Raw genomic sequence first — 22,453 nt, forward strand, 5'->3', positions numbered from 1 at the left:
AGGTCTCCAAACACCCTAACATGTCATCATGGGACCTACAGCAGGCGCTGACTACTGTTGATGTGAAAGTGCATGCCTCTACAATCAGAAAGAGACTGCACAAGTTTAACTTGCATGGGAGGTGTGCAAGGAGGAAACCTTTGCTCTCTAAGAGAAACATCAAGGACAGACTGAAGTTTGCCAAAGAGAATGTAGACAAAGACCAGAACTTCTGGAATAATGTTCTTTGGACAGATGAGTCCAAAATTGAATTATTTAGAAAACAGAACAGAGGACATGTTTGGCGTAAATCAAATATAGCATTCCAGGAAAAGAACCTCATACCAACTGTGAAGCATGGTGGCGGAAGCGTCATGGTTTGGGGCTGCTTTGCTGCAGCAGGACCTGGACAGCTCACAATCATAGAATCCACCATGAATTATACTGTGTATCATAGGGTGCTTGAGGATCATGTGAGACCATCTGTATGAAAATTAAAGCTGAAGCGGAACTTGACCCTGCAACACGACAGTGACCCAAAATATACCAGTAAATCCACCAAGGACTGGCTGAAAACTAAGAAATGGAGAGTTCTGGAATGGCTGAGTCAAAGCCCAGATCGTAATCCCATTGAGATGCTGTAGGGTGACTTGAAACTGGCTGTACATGCAAGAAACCCCTCAAACATCTTACAGCTGAAAGAATTCTGCATTGAGGAGTGGGGCAAACTTTCTTCAGACCGATGTCAGGGACTGGTAGATGGCTACAAGAAGCGTCTCACTGCAGTTATTTCAGCCAAAGAGGGTAACACTAGCTATTAGGAGGTAGGGTGTCCTAATATTTCCTCAGTTAGAATATGCATTTTTGTAGAATTACATTTACAGAAGATCTTGAAAAGTCTTTTCTTCAGTTTTAATTGTTTAGTTATATTCCTATAATCTCTCAGTATTGTTGAAATTGAGATTAAATATCTATATATCCAAAAATGTTACACAAATACACAGGCTTTCATAGGGTGTCCTAACTTTTTCACATGGCTGTACCTCACTGCAGATACTTGCTACAGGTAAATTAAGACACATAACATTATTTGCTACATCACATTGTGCTTCAATACACTAAGACAAAACTAGTTCATTGAAAGTACTTGCTATACAAAAATTATGACACATCATATTCATTGTAGTCACGTAATATAATACATTAAGATATAATTAGTTCATTGTAAGTATTTTTCACACCAAGATACGAGTAATTTCACTGTAAGTACCTGCTGTACGAAAATTATGTCATTACATTCAGTGTAGTTAGGGCTGTAATGCATTAAGGTTTAACTAACGGTTTACAACTGGCTGCTTTTATAAACTTGTTATATTTCTGTCATGACCGTCATAGATTAACAATGTATCATAATCAAAGTAATCCATAATGTCTAAATGCTAAAATGGATCAATAATATCAACCGCCTGTTATAGTGCTGTCACTAGGTAGTATTGGTTTTGAAGAATTCCTTCCGTTTTCGGTTGCTTTAACAACTCGCAGTGATGAGTTGTATGTTACACATCAATTGTCTGTTTCGTGGGGGTTTATTTCACAAAATTGGTATAACCTAGTGCCATGTGATAAAACAAATTGTGCAATGGCCTTCATATTTATTTTTAGTATCTTGAAAACGTTGTCTACTGAATAATTCAGAATAATAAATTATTAGCACAAATTCTTGAAACCTACTGTAAGTATAGTTTTACGTGGTGAGTGAAATGCAACTAAATTTACAACATGTGTAGTAACACATTTTTACTGTTTAATTTAATCAGTGATGACGAGAAACCCACTTGTTGAGAAATTTATATGCAAAAACGGCTCGTTTGGGCTGAGAAAACACTTCACTGAACCTGACGATGACCGAAGAAGGTCGAAACGTTGTTCGCTCTTCGATGTAAAGTGTTTTCTCAGCCCAAACGAGCCGTTTTTGCATATAAATAATTAACACTGTACCCCCGATAGTACAGTGGTAAGTCTACGGACTTACAAAGCTAAAATCAGGGGTTTGATTCCTTTCGGTGGGCTCAGCAGATAGCAAGATGTGGCTGTGCTATAAGAAAACACACACACACTTAAAAATTACAACAAGTATTACTGTTTAATGTAATAATTAGCTCAGTAACTTACCATTTCTTAGAGTCAAGTTTACTTCCGAAATCAAAATGTATTTTCAACAGTGATGAGAACTAGGATGGCAAGTTTTGTTAGAAACATATTTTTAGAATTTATTTTTACAAATATATGCTCTTGTAAAACATTAAATGTTTCATAATCAATTTATTGATTTATTTTACCTAATTACTCCTTTTGTAAATGGACTTCGTCTACACGGTTAGCGATTACACTCTACACAATAATAACAACCCGCTAGTAATAGGACAACCCGCTAGTAATAGTGGGTGGGTATAGGATATAAAACCTCGATACCAGTTCGGAAACCATTTTGATTCCTATTTAATTTTTATTCTGTATTCTTACAACTGTACCAGCTAAGTTTCAGAGACTTAGGAAATGTCTCTCGCTTTCTTCATCTGGAGTACATTCATGGATCCCATAAGTAAATTCCATCTTACGCACGTCCAGAATAAACAACTACAAACCAAATACCATTATTGCCCTTATTAATATCTCTACTTACGTTTGACGTGATGTTACTTATTAGAAGTGATCATCTAATTAACTCATCGATTTTCAACTTGTTACCAGGAGACTCCTACTCACAATTACTTCCTTACAAAACATTCTCTAGTTATCATAAGACCGATCAGTCTTCTTTTAAATATACGTTGGTTTTATACTCCAGGATAATAATTGAGATCGTACGTCTTATGAACATGCTGATAACTCAGCTCAGATCCTTGCATCTTTAACAAGTTCTCTTTACATTCCAACTGTTTTATGTATATAGTATCCACATAAAGCTCACTTACCGCGTTAGGTTGTTTCACTGATTCCCCAGTTTTTATTTTACTTCAAGAGTTTCAACAGTACAAATATCCTGTTTTCTAGCAACACAAACGTATCCAACAAACTGCACGAAGTTGCACTGTTATATCAAATAGGTTTGAATGCCAACGGATATATAATAGACTGCGTATTGCTTCTCATCCCCTCACAGTAAGAGACTTACTTTAAGATGCTAATAGACCATTTACGTCCGCCTCAGTAGCATGGCTACCTGTCATTCCCTTGAAACACCAAACATATTCACTATTTCGAAACAGTTTTTCAAACACTCGCATGTTGTTTTTCTGATTCAGATATTCACATCTTGCTAATATTCAGCTATCAAAAGTCGTTCGAAATGTTTCTCACGAATTGGATGATAGCTTTCTAAATGTTCGAATTACTGTGACTGACATTCGTCGTGCATTATACAATAGTCGGAATAAAAACAATAAAAGCACTTGGTTCGAACAGGATCACATACTCGTTTCTACGAAATATTCCTAACAAATTTTACATAACTACTACGCTGTTTACACTCATTCAACCACTGGTTTTGTTCCTTAACCATGGACGTTTCCACGATTATCTGATTGCATTTAAGCCTAATAAGCCTCTTTGATAAGTGAGCTCTTACCTATTAGTCTTCTCAGTGTTTTCAGCAAGACATCAAAACGTATTTTGACTTGTAGGATCTATTGTTTCCTATCCCTTTTGACTTTGAAAAATCAGTTCCTCAGGCATCGATGCTAAGCCGCTCTTACGTACATAGATCCGGATTACAAATTCATTTGTTATTGATCTTCAAGCTGCCATATCACTGGAAAACACTTTATCTCAACCATTTACCTTTCAAAAGACCTTTACTTTATGTACTCCATATTGCAGACATACCACGACATAAATATCTTGTACTTCTCTTTCAATACACAAGGTCCGGCATGGCCAGGTGGTTTAGGCGCTCGACTCGCAATCTACAGGACGCGAGTTCGACTCCCCGTCCTACCAAACAAGATTATCCTTTCAGCCGGTCAACCCCACTATTTGTTGGTAGAAGAGTAGCCAAAGAGTTGACGGTGGGTGGTGATGACTAGCTGTGTTCCCTCTAGTCTTACACTGCTAAATTAGGGACGGCTAGCGCAGATAGCCTTCGAGTAGCTTTGCGCGAAATTCTAAACAAACCAATCAAAATACCGGTGATAAAAACCATATTTGACGCTTATCACGCAGTGGCTATTTTTAACACGCTGATTCAGTAGACAGCCAATCATTTCATCTAATCGTTTAAAAATGACAAAATTTCGATATTGTCATGATAACCAATTCTTCAACATCCATTCAGCTTTGTGGTTCTTTTAAATATCTGATCGTCATCTTTGACATACATGTTACCTTGAAAACAAACTTCATGCGAATTGTTCCATTAATTCTCCTGATCGTTCTAACAATGCGTTATGAACCAATACCTTAGCTTGTCAATACATACCCCATCCACTGGCATAGCGGTATGTCTGCGACTTATAACACTATAAACCGCGTTTCGGTATTCGTGATTGACAGAACACAGATAGCCCATTATGTAGTTTTGTGCTTAACTACATTCAATACAGAACATCACCACCTCTTCACCTCAAAAACACTATTTTTCCTATTACTCGATAACAGGTGTTTTATTTTACAAGTGTTATATTTTGTTATATTTAATACTTATTCAGATATTATAAGTAGTTTTCAAATCAGGGAAAATAAACTTAAAACAAATTATCTTGGTAATTACGCAGTGCGCATGCTGAACACAAGCTGCTAAACTTATTTATGAACTATGCATCAAGCTAGAGAAAACTTAAATACGAACATTACGCTAACCACAACTAGATAGAACACTAAACAGTATGAAAAAATTAACAGAAAACGAATGACAAAAGTCACCCTCTGGTATAGTGGTAAGTCTATGGATTTATAACGCTAAAATCAGGGGTTCGATTTCCCTCGGTGGACTCAACAGATAAATCGATGTGGCTTTGCTATAAAAAAACACACAGACAAACGACAAATGGTGACTTATTAATGTATGCATATTAATCACAACAAAATCGTGCATTATTTACAGATGCATACAATTGTACGAACGTTAAAACATCTAGCAAGATTACAGGAAGTATTATTGCTGTTTCTATTTATCGGTCCTTTGGATGGACTTTTGACTTTTTCTTCCCCGAAGAAGAATTATTACAAACTAGCAGACTTTTGGCTTCAATTTCGTACAAAGCTACAAATGTGCTATCTGAACTAGCCGTCCTTAATTTAGTAGCAAATGACTAGAGGGATGGCGGCTAGCAACGCCACCCTCCCTCAAATCTTGAACTACACTTTGAGAAACGAATAGTGGAATTGACTGAATATTATAATGCCTCCACGGCTGAAAGGACAAGAATATTTGGTGGGAAGGAAATTCAAACACCACAAGAATATTGCGAGTCGAGCGCTTTAACCACCTGGCTATTTGTGGTCAAATTAGTTTCTTTATTGCAACAGTACTTCTTTATATACAATATTTTTGAATAAAAATAATTGTAATCGTAAACACCATTACATAAAGTCCGCTAATATTAGGCCTAACGGTTGTCAAGCTTTTATTCAATTTGGCGTGTATTAGGGTTAAACGTAGCCGTACTTGAATCAATCAATAGATAAGCTTATAATATTATTCTACGACGTGAAATAGAACCTTTTACATTAAAAAAAATGAATATGATATTGTACAAAATATCTATTAAAGTATATTAACATTTGCCTTTTGTTTACATTCGTTACATGAAACGCAGGCGCATTCGCACTTAGAGCGTAAAGGGTAGGCGCGTTTTCAGGACAGACAAAACAATCTTATTTTTGAAAAGAACGTAAATGCATAGACACCTATCAAATATGCACTTGCATACAACTTTCTTCCAGGCTGCCACGCCACTAAAGTTTTAGGCATCACATGTGTCTACAAATCAGATTGGAAAATCCATATTAACCAAATTCGAACCTAGTTGTGGAGACGAACAAATTATGTTAAAAGCCTATACATAATATTTTATGTATAGGAACTTCATCGCAGAACATTGTTAAAACTACAAATCATACATACGACCAACAATCGAATATGGCAGTCCAGTATGGATAAACATTCTATTAATCCTAATCAAAAGACAATTACAACTCATACAACACTTGATATTCACTGCATCATATAAAGTATTAAGAACAGCAGGTTCAAAGTTTTCACACAAATCTGTAAACATACAGACAATAAACGACAAGCTCTTACGTACTTAAATATTTACTTAAAAAAAACTCAATCAGAAAAAAATTACTTCATTGTCTCGTTGTTTCGTATATGATGAAAATATACCTAAGTACCTCTCTCCGGTTAATATATACTTTAAGGCTAGCAAAAAACCATTTAATGCTAGACTTTAAATATGAGTATCATTAATGAGTAGCCTGTCAAAAATGACGGGGTAAATAATACTACCTCTATCCAATATTATACCCTAACCTCACAATTTATAGCTAAATGAAATAATCGTTTGTTTTTAGTTTGTTTTTGAATTTTGCACAAAGCTACTTGAGGGCTATCTGTGCTAGCCGTCCCTAATTTAGCATTGTAAGACTAAAGGGAAGGCAGCTAGTCGTCACCACCCACCGCCAACTCTTGGGCTACTCTTTTACCAACGAATAGTGGGATTGACCGTCACATTATAACGCCCCCACGGCTGAAAAGGCGAGCAAGTTTGGCGCGACGGGGATGCGAACCCGCGACCCTCAGATTACGAGTCGCACGCTTTAACGCGCTTGGCCATGCCGGGCCAAATGAAATAAAAATAATTTACGAAATCAAACTTGACTAACAAAGAAGCAGCAAAGTGCATTCGATACACCCCGTCACTAAAATCGTAATCTGTTGTAATAAATCGCTCATGACGTCCATAGAACCTGTCACATAATATAAAATACAAGTGTAGATGTTTAATATAAAACGCTTTTCTCATTTTCTCAGTGCTAAGTATATTTGTATTTCATCAAAATAATAATATTGGTACTTGTTACAAAATATGTAAAATTTTAGCCAAGACTGTATTAATATAACATCTCTTCGTATAATTCAAAAAACGAAATTATAATAGCAAGTTATTATAAACTGTATTTCACATTAATTAATAATAAAGTATATTTACTTTTAATGGGATGTGGTAACAAATGTATTAAACCTTTTACCTACTGCCCTATTTCAAAGGTGAAAATGCCGTAACTGATTATTACTACTTACTATCCTTCTTTAACAGTGATTACAAAGTTATAGCTTATTCTAAATAATGTTGTACTTCAAATACTTTAATCGACAACTGTCACTAATTATCTTACTTCAACTTTACCGTAATCTATTATTACTACTTATTCCTACTTCAATAGTGAATACATCTGATTATTCATAATGACGAGAGACCCACTTGAAGCAAAAATGTATTCAAAAACAGGCTGATATATTATTACAAATTTTATTTTAAATAAAGTTTTAATACACATACCGCCTGGCTTTAGAATACGCATCTGGTTATTGCTACTTATTTTCCCAGTTGAAGAGAGAATATTGTAGCTCATCAGGGTTATTTCGTGTGTTACTTCAAAACCGAATATTATAATTAATCATGGCTACTACTATCCTACTTCAGGAGTGAATATTGTAGCCGATCAGAGCTACTTATTGTTCTACCTGAAGACTGAATATTGTAGCCCATCAAAACAAATGACTGCCTTACTTTAAAGATAAACATTGTTGCCCATTAGGACTATTTACTGTCCTACTTTAATGATAAACATTGTTGCCCATTAGGACTATTCACTGTCCTACTTTAAAGATAAACATTGTTGCTCATTAGGACTATTTACTGTCCTACTTTAAAGATAAACATTGTTGCCCATTAAGACTATTTACTGTCCTACTTTAAAGATAAATATTGTTGCTCATTAGGACTATTTACTGTCCTACCTTATGACTGAATATCGTAGCCGCTGAAGTTTATTTAATGTCGTATTTTAAGAGAGAATATTGTTTACAGATTGTTCCTTCTCATTGTTATATATTTAAAGTGTAAATACTCCGCAAACAGTTATTAATATTTATTGTACCACTTCCAAGAATTAATCTTAAACCGACTAATGGTTCTTCCTGTTCTATTTCAAGATAAAGTATTATGACTAATTACTATTTTCAATCATGCTTAGAAATCAATACTGAAACCAATTACTAAACTTATTTTACTACGCGAACAGCCAATATTATACTCATGTTGGTTTTTTTCAGATTTATTGAAGAAAATTTAATTTTAGAGCGTTTCTACAACTGAAGTACTAAAGCAGCGAAACAAAGTATTTAGTACATGGACTAATAAACGCCCCATTCCGATTTTTTCTGCTATCAATACTTAAAATGTTTGTATAAAATTCTTGTTTTTCATTCCCTTTTATATCTATAAAAGTCATTACACAAACATGCCACACAAGATAACACTTGTGATAACAGGGGGTTTGTTTATAAAGTGAACTTATGGCAAAATGTACAGGACGTAATGCTTGCATTAGTTTGACCACATTTTTAGTGGTAAAAATGCTTTGTGTTTCAAAGAACTTCGATTACCAAAACGGCTTATGTCACTATAACTGGAACCACAGATGAACTCTTAAACAGTTTCATGTGTAGAATCAGTTTCAGACTGTCAAAGGTCAACCTGAGAAGATTCCAAACTAGTAACAAAGCCTAATTACTGTACAACGTTTATAATATTTATAAAATATATCATTCATCTAATTATATAACATATATATTCATATTAAGATTGCTGTTATTACACTTACTACCCTAACCAACTATTTTTGGGAATAGTTTTCTAATGGAATGTTATGAACGTCTAGAACGTATGTTTGTTTGTGTGAAAGCGTAACGACTAGCCACGTGCAACATTTTAAATGATTATAATTCATTTTAAAAGCATTCTATGGAAAAAATTACCAAACATTTGTTCAAATTGTTTAAAGTGTAAAGAACTACGTGCTATGCATGTAGTTATCGTTTGCATATTACATCTTTCGGAAAATTTGTTTGTAACGATATACTGTTTCATAAGCTCTTGTTTTTTACAAGTCTAATATCTGGATTTTACTAAAATGTAAGTTCTCATATAAGTTATTCGCATTTATAGAGCGTAAACCGGATATGTTTGCACGCGTAGAGAAATAAACATTATATGTTTGTATAACTTCTGACGGTTTGTTTGTTTTTGAATTTCGTGCAAAGCTACTCGAGGGCTATCTGCGCTAGCCATCCCTAATTTAGCAGTCTAAAACTAGAGAGAAGGCAGCAAGTTGCTATTGTTTATTGTTCAGTGCACCTGTTCAAAGCTACACCTGTTCACCGCAGGGAATCGAGCCTTGGACTTTAGCGTCTGAAAACTGACCACTGACCCACAGGCAACTTCAAACAATTGATACATGTGAATAACGTACTCAAATTGCACCATAAGGTATTAGTTTTTACTCAGTTAAAGCATAATAACTGAAGTGTTATAAATAATAACTTACAGTGCTAATAACTGAATGATTCCCCTCAGAGTGTAAGCAATAAGTTGATGGACATGCAGTTCTATAATACAGGGTTCGAGTGAACAGAATGCAAATAGCTCGTTGTTTAGCTTTGTGTTAATAACAATAATGACAGAATGTTTTAAAACACACAAATTCATCTGAGATGCTCTATTTTAAGACATTTAACCATCATTAATAAAATTTGTATCTCTGAATGATATTTTTGATTAGCAATTCAAAAAACTGTTTACTCAAAGCGTTTTACACCAAAATGACGTAAACACATAGCTATAGACCATCACAAATATTAGATATGCCTGCATGATTCGTTCAAATGTAAGCCACAGAATCCCAAGATTTAAAAGGTTATAATAATTAAGAATACGTTTTTATGGTGGAAATCTCGTTCATACCATTTACCACAAGTGGCCTAAATAGCAATTAAAGAACAATCAGTCACAAAGACTTCAAAGTCACTACTGCATAAAACACATTAGCTAATAGCTGTACCATTTGAACTGTTCACTCAGGTTTCCAATAAGTGCGGACTTGGCTTTCTAAATTCCTCACAGTGTGGATGCTTGAAAGCAAAGATCTATTCTACAGCGTCTTTGTAGAACGTAGCTGTAAAAAGTATTTCAATTTACCAAAAGGCTTAAAATCAAAAAGCTGTTGTTCTGATTTCTTTCCTAAAATTGAAGACTTAGTTTGGACCCAGATCCATTCCTCTTAAACCAATTAGTAAAAGTATACGCACTACATTGTATGGCATGGTATAGATATTTGACTTATGACTAAGTTTTTTTTTTCTGTAATGTTCTCACCAAACATACTACAACAAGATAAACTTTAGCTCAGAAATCCCGTTACCAGTATTAGAATCACTACAGCATCATATACTCAGACCATAAGTGATGCACAAATGAGCAAAAGAAAAGCACAGCATAGATTACAATAAGTTTTATATCATACAGAAAACAGATACGCTTAATTTTAGATGAATTATAGAATGGGAATAGAATATCATCCAAGATAAAGTGTCAGATTTCAAACGTTACATTTTAAACTAAAAGTAAAGTGAATAACATATGTTAATTCTTTTATATTAGTTCTGGCAAGGCCTGGGGGATAAGGGGCTCAACTCGAAATCTGTCGGTCGCGAGTACTAATTACCGTCATTGAACATGCAGACACCTTCAGTTATAGGGATGTTGTAATGTCGTGGTCAAACCCCCTACTCGTTAGTAAATAGTAGCCCGGTAGTTGGCAATGGGCGGTGATGACTAGCTGTCTTCCTTTAGTCTATCAGTGCTAAATTAGATTTGACTAGTACAGATATCCTTCGAGTATGTTTGCGCGAAATTTAAACCAAACAAACCAAGTTTTTAGACCGAACATCTTCGTATAGTTAGGCATAAAAGCATTACTAAATGAAACACAAACAAGGAATTTTAGTTGACTATGAACGTATGCATATATGATCAATAACTGAGGGTCTATTCTGTCAGATTGTGCTGACATGTATAGCTTTTACATTATACTATATTCATACTGCAATGTTTGCGTTAGAACTTTGTGTCACGCAATATTTTTGCGAAAAGAAATGGAAACGTAGGTTAACAGCTGTGTGAGACGTTCCCTAGTAAATGCTAGTACTCGAAGAATTTCTAGCCAAAAACTCTTTACGTCACCGATTTGACGATAGTATTACTCTTAGTCGAAATTGGCCATGATACTATTATAGCACAACAACTCGCACTCCCTTCAGATCATGCTACATATTGAGCATTTGCCATATTACTAGTTGGATAACAAAATTCCGTTGAAGCTCAGTTCTTAAGATAATTGTGCTCTTCTCATCTCCACTGAAGTTCAATGCATGTTTCACTGGTTTACACTTTTATCACGTGTGACAGGCTCTGGTTCACTTGCATCACTTTCATTCTCTTTTGAACTCTGTACATATGGTCCACTTGAACAGTGAATTCAAGACTGTACAGATAATGGCAAAAATGCTTCATGAAGTGGACAACAATGGGCAGCTCTTTGTTTATGGTGCAGTGATGGCATTCAGGTGGAGTCATCTAATACTCGCAATTAATCACTACTAACCTATGGCATAACCACTTCTTTGTTGGCCGAATTGGTAACAGAATCAACAAGTAATTTTGTGGGTCTAGCAGTGATGTTTCAGGTTCTTCAAGAGTGACCGTCTGCTGGGAAATTCCAAGGATCCCAAACAGTTCGCTCTCAGCTAATGACCAACCACATCCTTTGAAGTACTTGCTACAATGTAAAAAATGGCCAAGAATTTCCATTTCTTAGCTTCTGCTTTCTTAGCCATAATTAGTTTCCTTTGGTCACAGTTACAAACTGTACTTTGTAATATACCCTATTGTATTTTTGGTTAGAGATTAATGCTGAATTATATTGCCCCTATAATAACAGAGGGATTGCTAGGATGAGGTTCACAGGCAAGTAACTTGTGAAGAAAAAAAATTATTATAAAGAAGTAAAAAAATAAAAGAAGAATAAATTCACTTATGAGAATGACACGTAAACATAAGTTCACCAATAATATCGCACTGGTCCGATTATAGAGCGATCTTGGATATAAGACGACCCCATTCTCAGAAACCATGGGAAAGAAAAAGGTTTCGTAAAATCAATACTATAACTGAACAGCTGCAGGTGAATTAGTTACAAAAATTAGTAATGACCTTGAGGAAACATCTGGCGCACATATGTAAAGTGTAAACAGAAAAAAAGTATGCGAAAGGGGCCTATGGTCAGCTGCGATTATCAGGCCACTATGAATTTTACAACCTAATTATTCATCCAAACATATCGCCTTATAATTGAAGCAATACGATATTACAGAGTTTTGTTTAACGAGTTATGTTGCTTTCGTTTATCAATTATGTAATAAGTAACCATACTAGAGTGTGCAAGAATCTCATTTTTCACATAAGTTCAAGTTTAAAGGCAAATCAGTGTTAAAATCGACAGACCATACCTTAGAATAACAGAAACAAAACGAAACACATTTTTTTTCTATAGAGAACTTTAAATAAATTCTATTAGACGCTATAAACATAGCGTATCAGAATACGCTATAACAATAAGAAACCAGCGAAAGGTTGATGAATGTCGAGCAAGTGCTCTGAAAAGATCAAATTTCTGATCACTATGGCGTAACATACCTTTGAGAACATATTGAAAGTCTAAATTGGCGGTAACTAGAAAAAGTGTGATATCCTTACACACTGGTTGAAGAACAAGACAAACATCACGTTAAGTCAAACCGCAAATCTGTCAGTTTTAAACCATAGTAGTACCCTAGTTATTTTTCCATTGATTTAATTATGCTTTATGTTTTGGCAAAAAAACAAATGGAGAGATCTTTTGAAATTCCAGTTACAGTTTTGAAATATGTACAACTATTTTAACACATTTTTAAATTTGTTAAATATAATTTGTTGAATATTAAAAGAAGAATGGCCCGCCTATCGAAAGCGCTCGAGACTTCAAGACTTGTTGAACCTATGTATTTTTCTAACATCAGAAAAATAGGTTCAACCCGAACTCTAAGAAAAAGGGTTGTTTCAAGCCTATTTTTTTCAAGACAACTTCGAGATTAGTTTTCGTTTGTTAATTAACAAATTTTAAAGCATCTTAAACAATAGTTAGTACAAAAGTCTACTTACTGGGAGTAAATTCAATGTACATCAATACAACCACATTCTCAGCATCATTAATTAACTAGCTGTCAACCTTTTATGCTTCAGCTATCACCTTTTTATGTTTAGCTTTCCATTAAGATGGCCAAGCATGACCAGGTGGTTAAGTCCGAGGTACACAGGTTCGAATCTCCATCACACCAAACATGCTCTCCATTTCAGCCGTGGGAGTGTTATAATGATACGATCAATCCCGCTATTCGTTGGTAAAAGACTAGTCCAAGAGTTAGCAGTGGATGGTGATGACTAGCTGCCTTCCCTCTAGTCTTACCCTGCTAAATTAGGGACAGCTAGCGCAGATAACCCTCGTGTAGCTTTGCGCGAAATTAAAAAACAAACAAACAATTGAGATGAAACGATTTCACCTGCGATTCTGTAGGGGAGGTCGAAACATCACGATAGTCAGCAGTAGGATAAGCAGTCAAAAACATTTTGAAAGAGATACAGGCATAATATTGAACTCGACTTGCTGCACAGTATCTACCAAAGTGGTTCTAAACAGTTTCTGATGCACCGGTTTGTCATTTGGAGACTTCCATGCTTCTTGTACTTGGCCGTTAAGCTCATGATGAGCTGACGGATTTCAGTCACTTTACCACTTCAAATCACTTTTCGCAGCCTTAATTCCAAAAAAGTGCAGGAAATGCATTGTTTTTAGCGATAAAAATGTCGCAAAAATTAATATCAAATTAAGAAAAGCCTGATTTGATAGCTTTTTCTTTCAACAAAATGTTTCCCTTTGTCACATGAAGAGCCTGTTAAATACGTTTGTTTGTTTTCGAATTTCGCACAATGCTACTCGAGGGCTATCTGTGCTAAGATAGTGTAAGACTAGAGGGAAGGCAGCTAGTCATCACCACCCACCACCAACTCTTGGGCTACTCTTTTACCAACGAATAGTGGGATTGACTGTCACATTATAACGCTCCCATGGCTGAAAGGGCGAGCATGTTTGGCACGACGGGGATGCGAACCCGCGACCCTCAGATTACGAGTCGCACGCCTTAACACACTTGGCCATGCCGAGCCGCCTAGAAAATACACTTGCTACTGCACAAAAAAATCGTCATACAAAATACACTTCATTATAAGATGTGTGCTTCTTTCGAACTAACATTAAAATACTTTACTTTGTTTAAATATACATATATTATATTTTGCTATAGGACTAGAACGTTTTTCAAACTTTTGCATTTTACTTAAAAGCGGATGGGGTCAGGAGTGCACATTGGATGATCTGTCTTTTGATCCTTTAAGTTTTAACAATGACGCATATGACGATACTTGTGTTTGCTTTAGCATAAAGCTATACAATGTGTACACCATAGGAATCGAATCTTAAGTGATACTTATACGTTATAAGCCATTAATCTCACTGCTGAGCTACCGAAGGATTCAGACCAGGAAATATGTTATTACAGAAAATATTACGCCCCTGTGCTTCTTTGAAGTTAAGAACATTCTTTGTAGTTAATACAAAAAAAAAAAATCTGGTGTTTGTCACTAATAAATACGAGCTACTCGTCATTCGTTATTCGTCTGAGTTTTTCAAACATTTGTTGCTATTCTATGGCTTCTGTAAACACTATTTTTATATACGCAAAAATGTCAATGTTTCTAATCGTTAGTAAATTAAAGGTGTGCTAGTTCTCATGGCTGTATAATAAACAACACTTCGTATACAATTTGGTCCTCAGTTGTTACTTCGGATGTTACTACCGTACTCTAAAATCATGCTACTCCTCAACGGCTCACATTTCCCTTTTAATAGTTTCTTGCAAACAATACCTCCAATACATATATACTATTTAAAGTGTATTTGAATGACTACTATTACCTGAAATACGATCCTTTCACAAATGACAAACAAACATCAGCAACGTAACAGAGTAGGAAACTAGTTAAAGAAATCTAGAAGCACCGGAAAATGTGTGGCGAATAAGAAACCGACTCCTAGTGACTAATGATAGAACGTGACTGTTTAACAGAAATGAATTAAGATTCGTGAGTTTCGAATAAATTTCAAAAAATATCTATTCACTCGGCCTTTTGTCTCTGCTTGAAGTTGTCTTGCAACAATGTTTATTTTTTGCAATTTTAAAATTATTAATAGTTTCTGTGAGAATTTGGGAATCAGAGTAAAATTTTGACATCTAATATTTAGGATAATTTTCTTTTGTAAAACAGAAAAATATCATTGACATTTATAAAGCAATTTCATTTTTAATATCAATTTTACCACTATCTGAAACTGTCACATTAATTAAAATTCCAAATGGCCACTGGTCTAATTCTGTTCAAAACAGAAAACAGTTATAATTATAATTTTTGCAATTAAAAATATTCACAAGTTAATCTTCGTTTGTAGTTGGTCAAAGCTACACACTAAGCAATCTCCGCTTTGTCGATCTAGGGTGGTCAAACTCTGGATTTTAGCAAATTTCACAAACTAATGAGACGTGCAACAGACTTTGTCGAACAGTTAAAATAATGCTGATATTAGTTCCAAGGCAAAAGTGTTATTCTAAAAAAGGGAAGGCAAAGAATTACTGTACCTAAAGAATAGGTAGGGTATCTAGGGTCTCACATATTCTAGTCAGAAATCACAATAAATTGATAGAGATATCCAATGTTAACTATTAGAAAATGGAGCTGTATATCATCACCTATTTCACTAACATACAAATGGTATGTGATTTTTAAATTAACATCGTATCCAAGAGCTCCAGAACACCCTCTTGTCCGTTCCACAACAACGACACCTTAGAACCATCTCTGAATATAACATACTCTAGTAAGTAAGTTTTATGATCTTCGATTTTCATGATCGTGTTATTGATATTAAACAGACTTAAGTGTTAGGCTTCAGGTATGTTGAAAGTACACAAAAAAAAACAAGTACATAAAATCATGCTTTTTTCATAGCCAATTTTCTGAATCTATTATAGAGTGTGAGAGTGTAATAGGTAGGTATAGCTTTTCTTCCCACAGAGAAATGTATCTTCTAAATTAAGATTTGCTCAGCTTCTCTACTTTTTGTAACTCTGTCATCTATTTTGATTTTCTAAAGTCCCCTAATTAATTTTAAGAAGGTTCTACTAAACTAGCACCCGACCTAGATCCTGATTCTTTTTAATTCTGAGATTAAATCAGTGAGAATTGCATTCAGTGCCAATACCTCTCCTGTAGTATTAACAAACATATCTGAACTAGCAACGTGAATTAGGACAAAATTTATCAGCAACATACCGCGAAGTTCGCATTATCATTAGCATTTTGCCATACTTACATACTTTAGATTTGCAAAAGTAATAACACTCTTTTAGACTTGCAGTACTACAACAATCTGTTAGGTTGCAACGTTACCAATACTTTGCTAGACTTGCAGCAATAAAACAATATGTCAACTTCCAACGCTACCAGCAACTCTGCTAGACTTGCAGCAATATCAACACGCTAATAAATTTGCAGCATTACCATCACCCTGCCAGTTTTGTTACATTACCAACACTTCAATCTAGAGCATTACCAGTACTCTGCTAGATTTGAAGCTTTATCAACAATCTGTTAGATTTAGAACATTACCGACAATCTGCTAGATTTGGAGCATTATTAACAATCTGTTGGATTTGGAGCACTGTCAACAATCTGCTAGATCTAGAGCATTACCAGGATTCTAATAGACTTTCAGCATTACAGCTAGTTTTCTTAACGTTATCAGAGTGATTTTCGACCGAGAAAACAATAAGGAAAGATACCGTAGCAAACAATGTTTTGATAAAACAAATAGAATTTCTGATTATTTATCACGTGAAGATAATGCAGCGATGCTTATTGTTTATATTACACATTATTTTCCTTGTATTTTCTGTTGTGCTTATTTATTAAACAACCGTCTGATACTAATATTTGATCTTAATGTTTTCTTATATTTTTGTTTGTCACTAAGCTAACAACTGCACTGTTGCGCTTTGTTATCGAGTATACTTTATGTGAAATAGGAGTAAAATTCGTACAAGTCTTTCAGCAGACATGTACTACTTACTTTAACTTTTACCTTTATTTGCTATATTAAAGGCTCTAACAAAGATTAATTACTGGATTAAAAACATCAAAAAGTTTACGAAACCCTTAATTCACTATTGATATACACGACATTTGAGTTTGAAGAAGAAACACCCATTTAATAAACCCGTTAATGAAGATGTCTCTCAAGAGAGTAAAATCTTGTTCTGGTTATCAAAGTTTCCTATGGGCCTAAATCAATAGTTCAATGAAACATTACTATTACTTCAAACATTAGAGGAATTTTGAGGTTGAGAAATAAACCCATTTACATCAATCCCTTACTGAAGTATTCCCTTAAAAAGAGTAATATATTGTCCTGGTTATCAAAGTCTTTTACAGGCCCAAACCAATTGACCAACGAAACATTACTGTTTCTTCAAATATTAGAAGTCTTGTTTGAATTTATCTAGAACAGTTTGTATCACATGTTTTGACAAACCATTGGGTTAAAACATGAAACTGCAGTTTTTCTCACCAGCTGGGAGTTTAAAAGAACAGAAAGAAGACAGATGTAAGAAAAAGAAGTATTTACTTAAAAAACAAAAAGCCTAAAAGTTTAAGCAGAAATTAAGAATTAGACACCGGAACAAACACACGTATCACGTCATGTAGTTTACATTTGCTTTATAAATGAAAACTTTCCGACTTTCCTGAGTACAATCTCTGCTGTAACTGATCTGTCGAATTCGTGATGTTTTACATGTAACGCCACGCGAGGTCTATTAAACAGCTGTGTGTTTGTTAAAAACAACAGAACACCTCATTCTAAAGTTAAGTTTAATTACATTGGTGTACTTTTGCCCATGTTTAATAACTTAGTTTATATCAACACGATCAGACTGCTTCTCCAGTTAAAACATTTACGTGATATTCAGAGATAGAAAATGGAAACATCTACTTAAGTTTCAAGAAAACTTCACAGCTACACGTATTGTCCAGGATGAAAACTTCGGAAACTTCTCATAATGTCCGAACAACAACTCGAAAACGTCGTTGTTCTTTCTTCAAAACTCGAAACAGTTATCACCCTTTCTGTTTACTTTCTATTATAACAAGATGGCTAATCAGATGGATAAAGCATCTGTCGATAAATATCTGTTATAATCGTTAAAGTAAATTATTGCTACTATTGATGAAATAACAAAACGGTAAAGGTCTCATCCTGTACTTTACTGATGATAAGAAAATGCAACTGACTTCTAAGATATAGTCTGTTGAATTTCTTATCATCATTTTCTCGGGAAAAATAATAATAAAGAAAGTTTGAAGAATTATATTTGTGACACAAACCTTTGGTAACTTACTTATACCCTACTTTTAAAATCATCTTGAATGGTCCATGACTGAAATACAGTTTTTATTCTCTACTTTTAGTAAAACCTATTTCGCTGGTTCTTGGCTGTCATTGATGGTTTTTTTTTGTTCTGCCTAATTTTAATGAAAAAATATGATTGATCCCTTGCCAAACGATGATTTTTTTTCTCATGTATGTTTTCTACTTGTAAAATCTACCTGATTGATCCATATACAGCAAAAACGCAAGTTTTTTTGTTTTTTTTCTAATTCAAGCAAAATCTACTGAATTAATCCGCAGCTAGAACATAACTTTTCCTTTTGTAATTCAAATAAAATCTACATAAGTTTGCCTTTTGACAAAACCTATCTGGTTGATCCATAGTAAATACAAGTTTTCCTTTTCAACTCTAGTGGGATCCACCGAATAGATTTATAGCTCAAACATAAGTTTTCCTTTTCTGATTGCGGTAAGGCCTAACTGATTGTTTCGTATATACTAAAACATAAGTTTTCATTTTATGTTTTAAGTAGAACTTACCCGTTTAATCAGTGATGTCGAGAAACGGCTCGTTTGGGTTGAGAAAATATTTTACACGGAAGGTCGAAACGTTGTTCGCTCTTCTATGTAAAATATTTTCTCAACCCAAACGAGCCGTTTTTGCATATATACAACTTACTCGTTTGATCCATAACTAACACTTCGAGTAAAAGACACCTGATTGATTCATAACTAAAACACTTGTTTGATTTTAATACAAACAAACACATTTTTAGTGTTAAAATGTACCCCACTGAGCTTTAGCTGAAACATAAGTTATCTTTTTATACTCTGGTAAAACCTACCTGGTTGAGCTATAATTAAATTAATTCTATTTCTAAAAAAAAAAACCTTTTTCTAATTCTATTAGAACCTATAAAATTCACCTATAATCCACATATACGTTCACGTTTTTTTATTTCTGGTGAACCCTACCAAATTATTTCTTAGCTAAAAGATAAGTTTTTATTTATATCCAGTAAAATTCTTTATTAAGACAAATATTTTTGTTTGTCTTTAGAGCAAATCCACACTTGGCTATTTGATATGTCCACCGCGAGGAATCTATTCCCAGATTTTAGCGTTGTAAGTTCGTTAATTTACAGCTGTTCCAATAGAAAGTACTTGATTGAGTCATAGGTGACGCGTGTTCATTTTATAATTATTGAAAACCTGCCTGATTTATCCATGTCTAAAACTCACTTTATTTTTCTATTTCTACCAGAACTTAGCTTATTGCTGCGTATAATTAAAATATAAGTTTTCATTCGTTTTCTATTTCCAGAAAAACTTACCTGATTGATCTACATCTAAAACATGTTTCCCTTTTCTATTTCTGGTAAAACCTAACTGGTTGATCCACATTCAAAACATCAGTTTTCCCATTTCTAGTAGTTCTTACTTAATATACCAATAGATGTTTTCTACTTCTAGAAAACCTACCTAATTGATCAGTAACTAAACTATAGCTTTTTCTTTTCTAATTCTGGTACAACTTACCTGACTGATCAACCTATAAAACATGTTTTCCATTTCTATTTCTAATTAAACTTACTCGATTTATTCATATTTAAAATATAATAAAACTTTGCTTGTATTATTCTGGCAGAACTTTCCTGATTGATTTGCTAAAGTTTTTTATTCCCTTCTTCCTAATTCTGACATACTTCCAGTTTGATCCTAAGCGTACAAGTAAATTATTCTTTCATATTTCTAATACACTCTACCTAATTTATTCATTTAGCTAAAACATACGTTTTCCTTTTATAGTTCTATTAGCATCTACGAAATTAATCCATAGCTCAAACATACGTTTTTCGTTTTCTATAACAATTATTAGCTACCGGATTGATCCTTTGCTAAAACAAATATATACTCTTCAAAAAAAGAAACGAAAAATGGATATTTTTGTTATTTTAAAGAGAAATATGTGTAATAACGTTACAAGCTCAGAGTATGTGATGTTACACGTGTTAAGGCACTGATTGTCAGACCAAAATGACAATAAAAGTTGTGCACTTTGAAAACGGAGGAAAACATCGCATATTTCGCCAACAGCATTTGTGTCCAATAAATTTGTTTGAAAGATCTGCATGTTCTGCAAGTGCTACATGTGCAAAATCCCTATAAACGTGACGGGTTCTCGGTTTCCATAGCTCAGTGTTAAGCCACCGACACGCAATACAGTTACGCCAAGACTGACTGAAGCACAACGCAACAACGCCATTGGTCGATTGGAAGCAGGCGAATCTCGGCCAGATGTTGTTAGAGCTGTGAATGTCCACCCAAGCACCATCACAAGGCTATGGAATCGTCACCAACAACATGGATCAACTCGTGACCGTCCACGATCTGGCAGACCTCATGTGACCACGCCTGCACAATATCGCTACATCCGGTTACGTCACCTTCGGGATAGGACCACCACTGCGACGTCTACTGCCTCAACCATACCAGGGCTGCGTAGGATTTCCGGTCAGACCGTACGCAACCGTCGACGAGATTTTTAGGCCCAATGTGCAACCCATCATGGTGAACGTCAACGACGTTTTCAACATGACAACGCCCGTCCTCACATAGTCCGACTAACCACTGTCTTCTTGAGACACCACAACATCAACGTTCTTCCCTGGCCCTCCAGATCACCAGATTTAAACCCCATTAAACATCTTTGGGACGAGTTGGACCGACGTCTGCGACGGCGACAACCTCAACCGCAGACTCTACCTCAGCTTGCAGCAGCTTTGCAGGCTGAGTGGACAGCCATTTCACAGGACGTGATTCGTCATCTCATCGCTTCCAAGGGCAGGAGATGCCAAGCAATTATTGATGCTCACAGGGGACATACTCGTTATTGACGTTGAGTGACGTTAAACTTCAACTAGTGAGCGTGGACTTCGCCTCTGCAGACTTTGGATGTTCAGCAGTGAATGTGCAAAGTTTCACACATGTCATACAAAACTACCTGGAATAAACTTGTTAACAATATGTCTCAAATTTTGCCTTTTGCGTTTCTCTTTTTGAAGAGTATATTTTTTCTGCTTCTTCTCGATCATACCTAATTCATACATAACTAAACACTTTCCTTTTTTATTGTCTTAACACCTAGCTGATTGAATCATTATTAAAACATGAGTTTTCTTTTCTATTTATAGTAAAGTCTACCTGATTGATTTGTAGCTAAAACAATTGAGCAATAGCTAAAGCATTGGTTTTCCTTTTCTATATTTAGCAACACATACCTGTCTGATCCATAACTAATACACAAATTTTAATTTTCTAATTCTAGTAGAACTTACCTGAATGATCCATAACTAAAGCATGTTTTCCGTCTTTACTTATGGTAAAACCAAGACTGATTCCTAGATAAAATATAAGTTTTATTTTTTAAATACTATTTGAAACTACTTGATTCTTCTGCACTTAACACCAAACTTTTCTTTTTTTTATTTCAGAAAAGACATACCAACTGGTCACTGCCTGAAATTTTGTTATTTAATTACAGTAACACATGTTAATATCGAAAGTTCTATATTTATAATAAATCTGACTTTGCTTATTATTATAAATCCTTTATTAAAACTATCCAAATCCCATAGTATGATTTGAGAGACGTAATAATGCCGTGTGATTATTAACGATTTCTAATAAAATGTAACCTAAATATAAAAAGCGAAACAAAATATTAACCTTCAAGTTTACGTCGTTAAAGTAA

General features: G+C 34.7%; 1 protein-coding gene and 1 long non-coding RNA gene across 4 annotated transcripts in view; one reads left to right on the forward strand and one right to left on the reverse strand.

Annotated features, from left to right (window-relative positions):
- LOC143232778 (uncharacterized) overlaps positions 1 to 22,453 on the reverse strand; it is a 33,064-nt gene that overhangs the window by 8,863 nt on the left and 1,748 nt on the right. For 2 of the 3 annotated variants that reach the window (XR_013017730.1, XM_076468623.1), the window contains exon 2: positions 22,038 to 22,100. The exons of the other annotated variant lie outside the window; for it this stretch is intronic. Coding sequence is in view for 1 of the 2 variants with exons in the window: in XM_076468623.1 (XP_076324738.1) it covers positions 22,038 to 22,100 (63 nt within the window). In the remaining variant the exon portion in view is untranslated. The remainder of the gene's footprint in view (positions 1 to 22,037; positions 22,101 to 22,453) is intronic. 3 annotated transcript variants of the gene reach the window in all.
- The window catches only part of LOC143232779 (uncharacterized), a 36,350-nt gene that overhangs the window by 6,690 nt on the left and 7,207 nt on the right, over positions 1 to 22,453 (forward strand). The gene's annotated exons all lie outside the window — the stretch shown is intronic.

Source organism: Tachypleus tridentatus, chromosome 11 (assembly GCF_004210375.1).
Source record: "Tachypleus tridentatus isolate NWPU-2018 chromosome 11, ASM421037v1, whole genome shotgun sequence".
Classification (NCBI taxonomy): Eukaryota; Metazoa; Arthropoda; class Merostomata; order Xiphosura; family Limulidae; genus Tachypleus; species Tachypleus tridentatus.